Source organism: Geotrypetes seraphini, chromosome 7, assembly GCF_902459505.1.
Source record: "Geotrypetes seraphini chromosome 7, aGeoSer1.1, whole genome shotgun sequence".
NCBI classification, from domain to species: Eukaryota; Metazoa; Chordata; class Amphibia; order Gymnophiona; family Dermophiidae; genus Geotrypetes; species Geotrypetes seraphini.
In genome coordinates this window covers 2,414,694-2,430,803 of record NC_047090.1, presented here as the reverse complement: position 1 = coordinate 2,430,803, position 16,110 = coordinate 2,414,694, and the positions used below count along the sequence as shown (strand labels likewise).

General features: G+C 39.3%; 1 protein-coding gene across 10 annotated transcripts in view; it reads right to left on the bottom strand.

The window, feature by feature from the left end:
- APAF1 (apoptotic peptidase activating factor 1) overlaps window positions 1-16,110 on the bottom strand; it is a 134,378-nt gene that overhangs the window by 117,962 nt on the left and 306 nt on the right. For 5 of the 10 annotated variants that reach the window (XR_004540082.1, XM_033951404.1, XM_033951395.1 and 2 more), the window contains exons 2-4: window positions 15,623-15,718; window positions 9,528-9,702; window positions 1,284-1,470 (exon numbers count right to left, since the gene is read on the bottom strand). Coding sequence is in view for 9 of the 10 variants with exons in the window: in XM_033951404.1 (XP_033807295.1) it covers window positions 1,284-1,470; window positions 9,528-9,665 (325 nt within the window). In the remaining variant the exon portion in view is untranslated. Of the gene's footprint in view, window positions 1-1,283; window positions 1,471-9,527; window positions 9,703-15,622; window positions 15,719-15,972; window positions 16,081-16,110 lie in introns of those variants that run through there. The other 5 variants (XM_033951402.1, XM_033951400.1, XM_033951403.1 and 2 more) reach the window with 3 other exon arrangements.

The following is a 16,110-nucleotide window of genomic DNA, read 5'->3' as shown; positions in this document are numbered from 1 at the left end:
TGTAAATCCTGGCAGGTATATTGGCTGAGAATTTCCCAAATTCGATAATACTGCGTGCATCTTGACCCTTCCATGGTCACACACCCTTTCTGTTACGTGCTAAAAAATGTGCACGCATATCCTTATAGAATCTTTCAAGGCACTGGTTGGCCAATGTGCATCGGCTCCATGAAACTCAGAAAGAACAAGGTCTTATTAGATCCAACTTTAAAAAAAATGTCAAATGTAAAAGACATCATGAGCATACCTTTGATTATCTGGGAGCTATAATCTGGAATGACCTACTGGCTGAAATTAGATCTATACCTACTTATTGCTCTTTTTGCAAATTGCTGAAAATCTACTTCTTTGAGAAATGGGCCTTGCTCAACAAATAATGCTCTCTGATTTCTAGGCTTTTTTTGCCCTTATTCACTCTTTGTTCTTAATTTACTTTTTGTAAGCTTTTTGTATTTTTTTTGTAAACCACTTGTGAAACCAATTGAAGATATAGCGGTATATAAGACACCATTAGAATAGAACTGAGCAAAATGCATGCGCAAATCCAAACTGTTGCCACCGATAATTGTTAGCACTTAATTATTGCCACATTACACAAATTGCACACGCAATTTGGGGCACCATTTATAGAATCTGAGGGTTTATGATCGTCTTGAAATATTGTCAAATCTTCTCAGTCATTGGCTGAGGACCTGTAAAAAGCTATAGTTTTGCCTAGGGAAGGAAGCCAGGAGGCAAGGATAAACATAGGACTGAAGAAAATGGTAAAAAATAAAAAATCATAATTCTCTCAAGGTTATTAACCCAGATTAAAAAGTAAAGGCAAGGTCAATGAAAAATATAGGACATAGAGTTCTATAATCCCCAGTGCCTATTTCCATACTAATTTTTTGCTACAGTACACGATGCAATGGACAAAGGTTGAGGGGGGAAAAAAAGGAATAAAAATCACAAGTCCGATAAACCACCATTGGTGATGTGCCCAAACAACTGCTAATAATGAAACATGAAATCTCGTATCAGTATCTAAGGGCTCCTTTTACTAAGCTGCTTTAACACGTGGAATAGCGTAACGCTACATTGCCATGCGCACTAGATTTTAACGCCAGCATTGAGCTGGCGTTAGTTTTTCTGTGTAGCGCGCAGTAATTTCCTGCGTGCGCTAAAAACACTAGCGCACCTTAGTAAAAGAAGCCCATAGTTCCAGTCTCGTACAGGATTCTTAATAGGGAGCAATTTATTTCAGAGCTAACTGAAATCTGACAATCTCTGAACACACTGACCGTATGAGGTAATTCCATCCACAATTTTGTTTTCACAGGAAGAGAGAACAGGAATACCGTCCTGAAGAAGAGCTGCAAGATCTTTATATCCTTCGTGAACCAGTGCATTATAAAAGGATATGTAAGCATAATTGTCCTTTTCAAGAAGTATTTGAAGAAGAACAGCTGCTCTTTTAGTCTGAGAAGTCTAAAAGAAAATAGGCACATATTTATTGTGAGCTAACTGTGAACGTATCATGTTTTGTTTCATTACTCATTACCATGTTACTATTACTTTTATTATTAAATATGGACAAATCATTACAGGGATACAATGAATGAATAACAACAACAAAAAAAATCATGCATGCATACTAGCTAAGGGAGCTTTTGGATACAAAATACAGTATACAATAGATTTAAAGCAAAGGAGACACCAGAAATATGAAGATGGGGCACTGAAAAATAAACAGGGAGAGACCTCTGTAGGAGATGAACAAAGGCAAGTCACAAAAACAGAGGTGTTCAAGAGAAGTGATGGGAGGCCAATCAAACCATCTCAAAGGATAACTCTTATTGGGAGAATGACCCAACACAGCTGGGCTTAGCCGAAACGCCCACATAAGGGTCTTCAAAAACATACACACACACATATATATAACATACAGTCCATCCTTAGGTCACCTACTACAAAAATTAAAGTTAAAACACTATATATATGCAGACGATATATCCATCCTAATCCCCTTAAATGACATCACAAATGAAACTATAGATAACCTCTCACACACAATGATAGAAATCGAAAAATGGACCACCAGCTTCAAACTAAAACTAAACTTAACCATGGCTGACCACACAAACCTACTGGTGAAGAAATGCTTTTACACGCTGTGGAAGCTAAGGACTATTAAAAAATACTTTGACACAACATCCTTCAGATTACTGGTGCAGTCGCTGATCCTATCTACCCTAGATTAGTGCAACATCCCAAAAAAACAGTACAAAAATTAAGATTAGTGCAAAACACTGCAGTTCGCTTGATCTTCGGACTGAGAAAAAAAGACCACATTAGCCCCTATTACAAAAAATTACACTGGCTACCAGTGGAGGCGCAAATACTGTTCAAATTTGCATGTATCTGCTTCAAACAAGTCTGGGGCCTAGCACCTTCCTACCTGCAAACACACTTCACTCTACACAACCCCACACGTACAACCAGAAACAAAAACATCTTTGCATACCCAAAGATCACAGGCTGCAAATACAAATCCTTCCTTGACAGAAACTTCATGTTCCAAGCAAAAAGACAGCAATCCTGGCTGGGAAACCAGCTCTATTTGACAAATTCCTTGCCTAATCAGATGACCTCTCTCAGGTATTCTTTCCCCTTATAACCCCAATGTATTATGTAACATCCTTCTTCTTGCATTTTGTAATTCACTGATTGTCCAGACTTCTTTCTATGTGAAACGCCTAGAAGTCAGTTTGACTATGGCGGTATAGAAAAATAAAGTTATTATCATTATTATTCTCAATATTTACATGTTCCCAATGCACAATTTCACATATTCACAGTTGAATCAATTGCTTTATTCCCCATTAGCGCCACTGTTTGCATATTCACGGACCAGCTCTTAAAAAAACGGCTTTCTTTGCTTTTACTTTCACCTTACAGGCAGGCATTTGCTTCCAGATATGGCCCCCAAGTGTCTGGAGAGTGAATTACAAGTATACCAAGTGCTGTCCCATGCAGGAATCTAACCTCTATTTTCCCCTTAGAGACTAAGCGGGGCATAATCATAAAATACGTTTAAGTCCATCTTGGACCTAAGTCGCTAGTCGCCCAAAGTTAGCAGTGTCTAAGTCCATTCTCGAAAAATACGTCCAAAATATTTTTTTTCGAGAATCTTCTAATTATACATCCAGCCATTTGATCGTCCATCATCTATCTTTATCCCTCATTCTCGTCCAAAGTTCATCCAAGTCAAAAACGCCTAGAACAAGACCTTTTGGATGTGGGAGGGGCCAGCAAATGTATGGACTGGACACCCAGACATGGCAACACAGTAGTGGGGCACCTTATAGAGCACTGCTGCGAACTTCACAAAAAGGGTGCCACATAAACATCTCCCCAGAACTCCCTTATAGGTCATGATGAGCCCCCCCCCCAAAAAAAAAAACCTACTAGATCCACCTGCCTACAACCCTAATAGCCCCAGACTAGTTAAGCCACTTCTGTGCTGCTCTATTAGGCTTTTCTATGCCAGGTGCTGGTGTTGGGGGGGGGGGGTCAGTGATCACTGGGGCAGTGTGTGGGGGTCTGTACTTTGTGTCTGCAGTGATTATCTGGTCACTTTGGATACCTTCTGGGTATTTAGACCTGCTTTTACATTGTCTAAGTCACAACGTACAAGTTCTGTCTAGGCAGTCTCATTAAACTTTCGGTCATACTTGCAGTACGACTAAGGGCTTCTTTTACTAAGCTGAGGTAGTGTATTTAGCGCGCACTTCAGATTAGCGCGCGCTAATCCCTGCGCTATTCGGAAAACCTAACGCCAGCTCAATGGAGGCGTTAGCATCTAGCGCACGCTAAAACCGCTAGCGCAGCTTAGTAAAAGGAGCCCTAAGTCTAGCTCAGCCCACATCCCACCCTCACCACTCCTCCTAAAATGCCCCTTTCAGCTCTGGGCTTACAGCAGTACTGAAAAGGCCTAAGCTGTTTTTAGATACGTCTAAAACCCATTTCGATTATCAGCACTTGGACGACTTCTCTTTTTGATCGTCCAAGTGCCAATTTAGGCAGGATTTTAAACGTATTTCCATTTCAATTATGAGCCCCTCAGTGTTTTGTTATTTTCAATTTCGAGGTTCGTGAACATTTTCAGGAACCATACTACCATGAATAACGAGAATGGCCTGTATCCAAAAATAGAGAATAGGGCAAAATAATAAAAGAATAGTTTTACTATTAAATGTAAATGCACAATTAAATGCAAACCTCTCTGAATTGACTCCCCAGTCATTAGTAGCGGTATAGAAGCATTTAATAAACATATGATATAAAATGGTTATTATTGAAAATCTCAAATTACATAATCAGCCATAAATCTCTGACTTAAGTACTAGTAACAATGCGCATCTTCTTTTTCAGAGGTCCAATCAGAAACTGTAAAGTATAAAAACAATTCACTTTTCCCACTTGTTTCCAGTTTGTTTGATATTGCTGTGGGAATCTTGTGTTGCATTTTAGGCTTCAAAGAATTAGGATAAACATCTATTAATTGCAATTCCCTTATTTTATTATTCTTTATGATTTAAGTGGTTTGAAGATATTTTTCTTAATAACTATTTTGTATCATATGCTTTTACATTTAACTTGTCATTCCGTATTTTTTTTAAATCTGTTTATGTAATGTTTTTATTTGTATTTTCAGACTCTTGATGCAGGCTTTTCTGCCTAAACTTGGCTGTATTGGGTCATTCTCATAAACTTATCCTGGGTGATTATCTGGTTGTCCTTCCATCACTTCTAACCACCTCTGTGTTTTGACTTGCCTTTGTGCAGACAATGGCAGAAGAAGGAGTGTGTGATGATTTTAAGGAAGTAAGTGCAATTGCCTCTCAAAAAGTATGTTTGCAGACAAGGCTTGAAGGTTAAGGCATAGGGCAGGGGTAGGTAATTGCGGTCCTTGAGAGCCGGAGCCAGGACAGGTTTTCAGGATATCCACAATGAATATGTACGAGATGGATTTGCATGCACTGCCTCCTTGAGATGCAAATCTATTTCATGCATATTTATTGTGGATATCCTGAAAACCTGACTTGGCTCTGGCTCTCAAGGACCGGAATTGCCTACCCTTGGCATAGGGAGATCCTATTCAATTGTAACAGACCCGTCTATCTAAGTCATGAACTCTATACAGTTTTTCTTTTTCCAAATATAAAGCAGGAAACTGGTTACTATTTACAAGTTAATTGCAAACAAATGGACGCTTCAACATGAACTTCTCAAAAGCTTTTATAGCCAATAGATCACTTGCACAGTTAATCCAAATTGCAATTCCAAAAAGGCAATAAAGTTCTCCAGTCTCAACTATTCTAACACTCCTTAACTCAGGTTGCAGTCTATGGGCTTCAACGTGCCTTGTAATAAACAGGTCTAGGTTTATCTCCTAAAATTAACCCTTTATTTGAAATTGTTGCTCATAAGCAACATGTGTCTTCTATGACAGAGGTAGGCAATTCCGGTCCTCGAGAGCCACAGGTTTTCAGGATATCCACAATAAATATTCACGAGATAGATTTGCTTCTCAAGGAGACAGTGCATGCAAATCCATCTCATACATATTCATTGTGGATATCCTGAAAAACTGACCTGTCTTTGGCTCTCAAGGGCCGGAATTGCTAGATCCCTGTTCTATGGCTCTAATGGGAGATCTACATCTTCAAATGCCTTTTACTTGGCACTGGTCACCATACATGAAGAAGGACACGGTACTACTTGAAAGGGTCCAAAGAAGAGCAACTAAGATGGTTAAGGGGCTGGAGGAGTTGCCCTACAGCGAAAGACTAGAGAAACTGGGCCTCTTCTCCCTAGAGCAGAGGAGATTGAGAGGGGACATGATCGAAACATTCAAGGTACTGAAGGATATAGACTTAGTAGATAAGGACAGGTTGGTCACCCTCTCCAAGGTGGGGAGAACGAGAGGGCACTCTCTAAAGTTGAAAGGGGATAGATTCCGTACAAATGTAAGGAAGTTCTTCTTCACCCAGAGAGTGGTGGAAAACTGGAATGCTCTTCCAGACACTGTCATGGGGGAAAACACCCTCCAGGGATTCAAGACAAAGTTAGACAAATTCCTGCTGAACCAGAACGTACGCAGGTAGGGCTAGTCTCAATTAGGATGCTGGTCTTTGATCAGAGGGCCGCCGCGTGAGCGGACTGCTGGGCATGAGGGACCACTGGTCTGACCCAGCAGCGGCAATTCTTATGCTCAACATCAAGTTACATAAAGAAGTCATTTTCACCATCTGCCAATTAAAGGGTTAATCACTTTGACAGCTTTTGAGCTTGCAGGTGCTATATAAGAAATCAAATTAAATAAATAAATCAGGTGGATGTATTCAAGAGTGTATTTCTAATGGCAATGAGGTTTATCTCTTCTGTCTGTCTTTCCTCAGCACAGATCATCTTGCGCATCTATTTTAATAGACTAATACAGATATTTCTCTACGGCTTCTCATCAAAACTTCTCATAGCAAACCATTACATTAGTATTTATAGATCACTAATATGCCCCAGAAGGAGTTCACTGTGAGCATGGCCATATCCAGGGATTACATTATTTCATTAGATTCATAACACAGATAACTAGATTTGTGTAGGCGTATGATTATGGCATATGGTTTGGAGAAAAGATTAGCTATATCTGGTATTGTAGGCTTGATATTACGGGTTCTCATATGTCCTCGTTAGCTTCCCAAAGCACAGAAAGTTCCTTAATAAAATCCGAGCAGAATTCTTTCCTTTAAGTTTCTACTTCACTTCCAGGTCTGGCCATTTTGTTGATTCTCCTAAAAACAGTCTGGATTTGTTTCATTACTTGCAGTTTGTCAATTGGTTCTGAGTGCTCAATTACCTTCACTTGTGTTATGAACCCCAGTTGCTTCCTCATTACAGTTTACAATTTAATTAATCTTGATATACTATCAAAATCTAAGAAAGTCAATGTAGTTTACAATTAAAAAACCAAAATTAACTTGATAATATATATAGGGGGGTGGGGGGATTGGAAGATAAGATGTAGCGAAATTGAAATTTTGAAGGAATATGATAGTTTTAATGATTGTATAGAAAGATGAGAGGGGGGAGGGTTTTTAATTAATTTACATATTAAGAATATAATGTATGATGTTCAAGTGTTATATGATAGTATTTCATGTTGTTCTTTTTGTGCACTTGATGTAAGTTTGAAAAAGAATAAAGAAATTTAAAAAAAAACAAAACCCAAAATTAACATGCCAATAAAAGATATACAAATTTTACAGTAAAGCTCAAGCTCAGAAAAAACAATACATGATCCCAAACACTTACAGGATCTCCAACCCCCAACTACAATTTACAGTCTGTTCTTGTTATTCATGGGTTCCTGATGCATGATTTCGCATATCCAAGGTTGCATCTATTGTGACCAATATTCCCCATTTGAGCCGCTGTGTTCACGTATTCGCGGACCTGCTCTAAACAAAAAAAAAACCCAGCTTTCTTTGCTTTCATTTTCACTTCGTGTCTGGCGTTTGCTTCCAGATATGGCCTCCAAGTGTTAAGAGACTAAATTACAAGCATCTAGAGTGCTGCCCCATGCAGGAACCTAACCCTATTTTCTCAATATAATCTACTGTTCACTTTCCGCAATATCTGAGGTGCAATGTGTACTGCTGGAACCTAATCTCTATTTTATCACAGACTCAACAGATGGGCCATTTGGCCTTTATCTGCCATCATGTTTCTATATTCAAGAAAGCACGGAACAGGCACACAGGATCTCTTAGGGAGAGGAGGAGATAGTGGACGCTGTGGATGGGGAGACTGGATAGATAATTTGGCCTCTATCTGACATCATGTTTTTATGTTTTATTATTCGCGATTTCGCAGTTCACAAATATTTTCAGGAACTGTACCTACTGCAAATAATGAGAACAGACTGTATTTAATCTTGAAATACCATCAAATCTTAAAGTCAAAATGGTTTACAATATACTAGGCTGTCCTTTTCCAATATGAGCTTGCTTCTTGCCAGTTCTAAACTTTCCAGAACCACATCTCCCATAATTAGCAAGATCTCACTTCTTTTCAAAGCTTTCATATGCTCTCTGGTGGTGAACTGCTATATAACTATTGATAAACTTCCCTATGTGTCACAACTGAAGGCGAGAGTGATCCAAGGAGACAAAGAGAAGAGGAGAGAGAGGGGCCAGGCCAAGCAATGCTTTTTTTTAGTGTAAAGGATAAGAGGAGCCTAGGAAACTAAAATGAGGTTACCACCTTTCACTAGGGAAAAGAGGTAGTTGGGGGTGGGCGGAGGAGATATGAATTATGAAACTCAGGTTTCTGATATGTTATGTAGGAAATAAATATATATCACGCTATCAAAAATATCAGAGGAAAGGACACAATACACAAAAGTAAACAAAAAAAAGGAGAAAAACTTGTGTCCAACTTTGTCTACAGTGGCTGTACTAAACTAATAAATAAATTTACCAAATAATAATAACAGTTTATATACCACAAGACTGTGAAGTTCTATGCAGTTTACAATGATTAAAAAATGCTACAAGTTGAGTAGAACTAACGTAGTTAAAGATTAGTGAATAACAGTTTTAGAGATCAGTTGTTGTGGGGATGATTGTACAGATCAGCTGCCTCAAAATTCAAAAGGATCTCAACTCAAACAAAGGGAAAACTCTCCCCTTCCTGAGTTACAGCTATTCTCATCAGCCCTTAACCGGAAAAAGACTCAAGAAAAAAAAAAACTCCCAACAAATTCTCAGACCAAAAAACTGGCAACTCAGATCAAAAAAAGTTTGTGAAAGCCACTGAACACAAATTATAATAATCCATAAGCTGAATTGACATTTTTTCTCCCTGTTGGGAGGGGTTTTTTTTTCCAGTTAAGGGCTGATGAGAATAGCTGTAAGTCAGGAAGGGGAGAGTTCTCCCTTCATTTGAGTAGAGATCCTTTTAGATTTTGAGGCCCTATTTGTTAAAGTTACAGTAAAACCTTGGATTGCAAGTAACTTGGTTTGCAAGTGTTTTGCAAGACAAGCAAAACATTTGATTAAATTTTAACTTGATATGCAAGCAATGTCTCACAATACAGTATACACACATCACAACTGAGCTGATGGTTCTTCTCTCTCTGACGCTGCAGGTGTAGTGACTGTTCTAAACAAGCGAGGTCTTGCAATACAAGTACGTATAGTATTTTGTATTAAAGATTTTGAGTTGTGGAACGAATCGTCTGAGTTTCCATTATTTCCTATGGGGAAATTCGCTTTGATATACGAGTGCTTTGGATTACAAGCATGCTTCTGGAACGAATTATGCTCGCAAACCAAGGTTTTGCTGTATTTATTAGTTCGGTACAGGTGCTATAGACAAATAAGTTGGAGATAAATAGCTATGTATCACAGCAACTGAAGACTGGGTGGATATAAGGAAATAAGAAATGCCAAAGCGCAATAAGAACTAAATCCATTTGCCTCAAATTTAACTCTGTTTTCTTCCTGTAATGTTAGTACTTCATCGTTTATCATGTGATCCATAATGTAAGAGGTTTTGATGTCTCTCTCCAAAGCTGAACGGTGGCGAAGCAGATAACTTCGAGCATTCTCATCCATATCTTTCCAAGAATATTTTCAAACAGCAGAACGTAGCCTGAATAAGACATAACAAAGACCAGAGTCAGATTCTGTGTTTTACTTTTCTTGCCTGGGTTTGCATAACATGCAATATGACCAACCGCCTTTAGTCCAAGTTTCTTTTTTTAAATTTGGGGGGAGGGGGGTGTTGTTGGGTTTTTTTTGTCTAACACTAAACTTGCATAAACTTTAGGCTCAAGCACAAGTTAATGTATCCAACTAAATATAGAAGAGAACTCTGAACGATCTCAAGTGCTCACAGCTAAAAGCCCGATATATATTTCAGGCTAATAACCACTCGGTGAGCTATCATTGATCTTATGTGTTCTCTTTTTTTCTTTTTCAATTTTTCTCAGTTTTTGAGCATTTATATATTTTTTTGTAAAAATTTTTTTGATCTTATTACTTACTGGTCTTCATTAATGTATTTATTAACAGTATTTCTCTTTTGAAAATCAACCCTATGAAGTGCTTAGCTTCATAACTATAGGGTACTTAGCTTCAAAACGACGACGGAAGATCTCCGTTTCGCTCATACATTTAGAGGAGCTTCGTCAGGACATCGCCAGCAATCATACTATAAGAAGACAAAACATTCTTTAAATATAAAATCCAATAAATATTACTTAGTATTTTAAACTTGCTTGCACTTATATCTGAAAGCTCTAAGGCGATCCTTCGGGTCCCTAAATTTAGAGCCCAAATGTTTTTTGGAAGTTATTCACATTTAAACTACTTCAAGACCAACCACTAGTATACCTATTCTATAGACATTGTCCTCCAGGGATAAAGTAACACAGCTTATTTCCAAATACCATTCATATAACATACCTCTTGATACTGACAATAGCAAAGGCAAAATTTCAAAGAGCAACCTGAAGCTCAGCAAGTTCCAATATCGTCTGCCTGTCGATATTAAGACCGGCATGAATGTTTAAATGTGAATAACTTCCAAAAAACATTTGGGCTCTAAATTTAGGGACCCGAAGGATCGCCTTAGAGCTTTCAGATATAAGTGCAAGCAAGTTTAAAATACTGAGTAATATTTATTGGATTTTATATTTAAAGAATGTTTTGTCTTCTTATAGTATGATTGCTGGCGATGTCCTGACGAAGCTCCTCTAAATGTATGAGCGAAACGGAGATCTTCCGTCGTCGTTTTGAAGCTAAGTACCCTATAGTTATGAAGCTAAGCACTTCATAGGGTTGATTTTCAAAAGAGAAATACTGTTAATAAATACATTAATGAAGACCAGTAAGTAATAAGATCAAAAAAATTTTTACAAAAAAATATATAAATGCTCAAAAACTGAAAAAGAAAAAAAGAGAACACATAAGATCAATGATAGCTCACCGAGTGGTTATTAGCCTGAAATATATATCGGGCTTTTAGCTGTGAGCACTTGAGATCGTTCAGAGTTCTCTTCTATATTTAGTTGGATACATTAACTTGTGCTTGAGCCTAAATTTATGCAAGTTTAGTGTGAGTCACAAAAATTTATAGTTTTTTTTGTCTAAGTCAAGGAAGTTTTATTAACATTTTAAATTACACAAAATAAGCAGCAAAAGAATATGAATATTTTTTTTTAACTCACACAATGCATGACATTTTCTATAATCTTAATAAATATTACAAATATCATCATATTTGGTATTTGACACTTCTGTCAATTTCAAAACAAAGACCTACTTTAATTTTAGATTATTCCTCTTGCAAAACACAAAAGTGTGCTAAAAATGTTAAGGTAGAAGTTAAACTTAAGTACTTGTTATTCAATGGTTCCTTTGAGCTGTGGCCGACATCAACACTTTTGGCAGACTTACCTGTGACCAAAGAGAAGGGGAAAACTGTCCACTCCTACAACAATCAAGAGCGAAAACAAAACCCATGGGAATGACCAACACAGATGGACTAGGACTGGTGCAGAAAAATCCATTAAGGGCTAGATTCACTAAGCAAACCAATCGGTTTGCAACCCCAACCCAATTCACTAACCTCATGGCACCATTCAATTCCGATCCGCACATGCAAATGAGGGTAAGCGTCATGCAAAGCAGGAATGATGCAATTCACTAAACTTTTTCAGCAACACTGACTGGGCTGGCCGATCCAAAAAGAAGCGACTGGTGGGGACCAGTCCTTTCCTGCTCTCTGTCGACTTCTCCTGCCCTGCTCAGCCCCGACTCTCTTACCCTACTCAGCCCCTACTCGCCTGCCCTTCCCCATAGTGCAAGCCTGTGGTTTTAACCTGCGGGTTTAAAGCAGGTTTAAACCACAGGCTCGTGAAGTAAAAATAACTGTCAGCTAAGTAAAAAAAAGTTAAAAAGTTCTGCCGGGCATGAAGGGCCAGCGTATGTGCAGACCATCTACAGTCAAGGAAGATGGTCTGTGCATGCATGCTCAAAGATCGCTCTCCAGAGATCCGTGCGGTCGGTGGGGGGCGTGCCAACGATCGCCCCCATTTGCATGCAGGCCTTTAGTGAATTCATCAGCCTGCCTGCAATCGCCCACGGATCGGACACAGATCTCCAGGTTAGTGAATCTAGCCCTAAGTCACTTAATTGAAGGTGAAACCAAAGGCATACAATTACAAGGACTGGATTAAGATGGACCCAGCACAGGCTGTGTTTTGGACAACTAGCCTTCATCAGGGGTCCTGTTTCATAACAGATAAAAACACCACAACTGGTGATCACAGGTTATATAAAAAAGCGCTGTGTAGTAATGCCTCAATTAGGCCAATAATAGACACCACAATAGACTTGTTTGTCATTCCCACTGGTTTGGTTTCTAGCTTATCTGCGACTTCACCTCAGCATGTACCTTAACCCCCTGATGTTAGCTATCAATCTAAGAAACCAGGGAAAGAAACTTCACCCTCCTTCATCACCTGGATATAGCAGAACATTTAAATTTGAGAGCTGCTGCTCAAAGGGCATTTCCCCTTTACAGAACACTGAGAGGGAGCATGTATACCCCTGCCAAATGTAACTCTTTAATCAATAAGATTTATTTTAAGCAGGACTGAAAATTTGGTTCTATAGTTATATCTATTCTGTGTGGAACAGTGATGGCAGGTGTATTTCAATGTCAAAATGAGATTATTTAAGATTATAGAAAAGAAGCAACAATTAAATTGCTCCGTTTAAAAAATAAAAACGCCATTTTGACCAACTTGCACCTAGTGTTAAGTAAGGTAAATGACGTTAAGAATAAAGTAGTAATTATTTATGACTGACTTGTTGATTCTGTGTTTGATGTTTAACAAAGTCATGGTTATTTTAAAATAGCATATAATATAACTTCCTTTTAATTCTATTATATCTCGGTTAATATTTTTCCCTTTCCTTCTTTTACCTATAGTGCATTGTAAATTTTCCCTTTCCCCTTTTTCCAATTAGTGTTTGTTTGTATGGTTTACCTTGTTTGTGTTTATTGATTTTCGAATTCTTACCCTTGCTTTTATTATTGTAAACCACTTTGATTTAACTTTTTGTGGTTAATAATCGTGGTATATCAAATAAACTAACTGTAACTTATCAAATGCTGACTCAAATTGTAAATCAACTGTCTATACTACTTATATCAGATTTATGTAACAACAAAAAGTGGAATTCCCCAAAACAACCTCATCTACTCTTTATCTCCTCTAGAAATTACCAGATATCTTCTTCATGTAATTCACTTTTGTAATTGAGGGGCGACAGGCCCAGGACGAATGTCAGGAAGTTCTGTTTCACACAGCGAGTGGTGGACATTTGGAATGCTCTCCCGGAGGAGGTTGTGATGGAAACCTCCATTATGGGATTCAAATGCAAGTTGGATACACACCTCCTTGCAAATCACATTGAGGGATACGGCTAGATATGGTCATCATAAGGGAACACCTAGGTCTCCATCAAGGAACACCTAGATTGGCCTCCGCATGTGCGGGTCACCGGACTGGATGGATCAAAGGTCTGATTCGGTGAGGGCATTTCTTATGTTCTTATGTAATTCTTTTGTAATCTGCCTTGAACTGCAAGACAATGGCGGAACAGAAATCTATAATGTAATGTATTTATCACCCTCCTAGAGCTGATAAGCTGTTGTTCATTTTGGGTGAGACCTTAAAGATTAATAACTCCAAGCTGGAAATCCTTGAATACCTTAATACTGACCAAACCCCCTTGACAACAGTAGCAGACCATGTTTTTTTTAATGTTCTGACCTTCTTATTAGGCTTTTCTATTTCAAAAGTGTTATTCATAATTAGACTATTTTTATATTGGCCAACCAGCAGAGTTTGGCAGTCTGCTTTTCAGATGTCTCATCTTATTTTGTTTGCTGGGCAACAATGTCTTGCATCTTTCTTCTATTTTCCATTTCCTTCCTCTAGGTCAGGGGTTCAAATGGTCCACACCAAACCAATCAGGTTTACATACCACCAATGAATATGCATGAGACAGATTTGCATTCAATAGAAACAGTGCATGAAAATTTATCACATGCATATTCATTATGGATACCTTGAAAACCAAGATGGCTTGATGTTTCCCAAGAACTTTTCCCAACCTAAACATCTGTTCATATACAGGTATTGACATTTTTACTTAGATTCCTCCTTCCTAATCAGAAAGCAGTAGAATGTCATTACAGACTAGCCTCTTGTTTTCCAGCCACTAATAGATTCTAAAGACACCTTGCTTACATCAGGTTTGAGCCACATATTAAAGCTGGTTGTGTAATGCAGCCTCTCTTTTCTCATTCAATGAACAGATTGATTCTGAAAATGTTGTTTTTGCTACAGGGGGGGAGGAGTTTGGCGGGCAGTGGGAATCCCTCCTGCCATTTTTGTTGCTGAGGGGTAGGGGGGGTTGTCTCGATCCCCGGTGCTGGTTCGTCGGGGCACTGTTGGGGAAGGTTGTCATCAGCAGGGGGGGAACTTTTGTGTTTTTTTAATGAGACAGATATTATGCATATCTGTGTCTATTAAAAAAAAAAAAAAAGTTTCCTGCCCCAAACAGCTGAGTGGCCGGAGGCTTTTCCCCTGCCAGCTCTGCACATGTTTGAGAGTTGCTCTCACAGCAATCAATCGGATGGGAGAGATGGGATTTATGACGAACCTCCGTGTGAATCATTTGCATGCAACATTTTTGGTACATTGGGCTAGATTCTCGAACCTGCCCGATTGGGCCCGATCCAGGCAGGTCCAATGAATTTCCTAAACTCTAATATGCAGATAGGGGCGATCGGCCTGCACGGATCGCAAGTCTGCATCCCAACACATGCACAGACCATCTGTAGATGGTCTGCGCTTGCATCTAGATCTGTCCAGCCGCGACTTTTTAAAAAAAAATTTTAACTTTACTTCATGCGCTCTCCTCTTCCAAGTCCTGCTCTTGCCGCCTTCCCTGCAGAGTGAGCCCGTGGGTTTAAAGCAGGGCTGCACTGTGGCGTGCAGCCCCGCTTTAAACCCACGGGCTTGCACTGCAGGGAAGGCAGCAGAGAGACTCACAATTTCTCTTCCTGCCTTCTCTTTCTTTCCTGCACCCTGAAACTTTTCGGTTGTTGGAGTTCGGGGCAGAAAGCAGGGCTAGAAGATCAGGGCAGAAAGCAGAGGAGGGAAAGGAGCCACACGTTTTTATTCCATCGGTGCTGCAAACCTCTTCCTATAGATCAGTGCAGAGAGCAGGGCAATGGAGCAGGAGTCAGCAGAGACCTGTGCGACTGGTCCCCAACAGTCGCTTCTATTCTTGATCAGCCAACCCAATCAGTGTCCCAAATTTGTTTGATGAATCACATCCCTGCCTACTTTGCTTGTGTTTCCCCTCATTTGCATGCATGGATTTGAAGCGGATTGCTGGAGAGATTAGTGAATGGGGCCGGAGGGAAATCTGGTCGCAAACCGATCGGTACACGATTGGTTTGCTTTGTGAATCTGGGCCATCAATACCTCTTTCAGAATCGGCCAAAAATCAGGCTGGAGTGGACCCACTCGGTCTTGCCGATCCTCAGAAAGCCGATCCTCAGAAACTCTTCTTCAACTGCACTATAAAGCAATTTTATTTTTAAGGTCAGCAGTATCAAACTTTCTTTTTCAAAACAAAAGTCAACTTTTAAAAATACGACTGGGGTGCTAAACTCGACACAAACTATCCCCCCTCTTCCCCTAAAAGGAAGACAACTTCTCAAAATTACTGGGTGAGCTAAACCCAACAGAAATTAAGTCAAGGAGTTTGTTCAATATTGGAGGGGGGGGGGAGGGGGAAGAGAGAGTTGCTCAAGCACCTAAGGAGCTAGCACCTTTGCTGGGCGTGTGCTCGAGCATCCCAGGTCACCAAACCAGAATGAAAACCCCGTCGCCAAATCTATATTAATCTACAGTACACTCCCAAACCCAAACCTCCACAGCTGCACGAGAACATTACCCCCCAAAAGCAT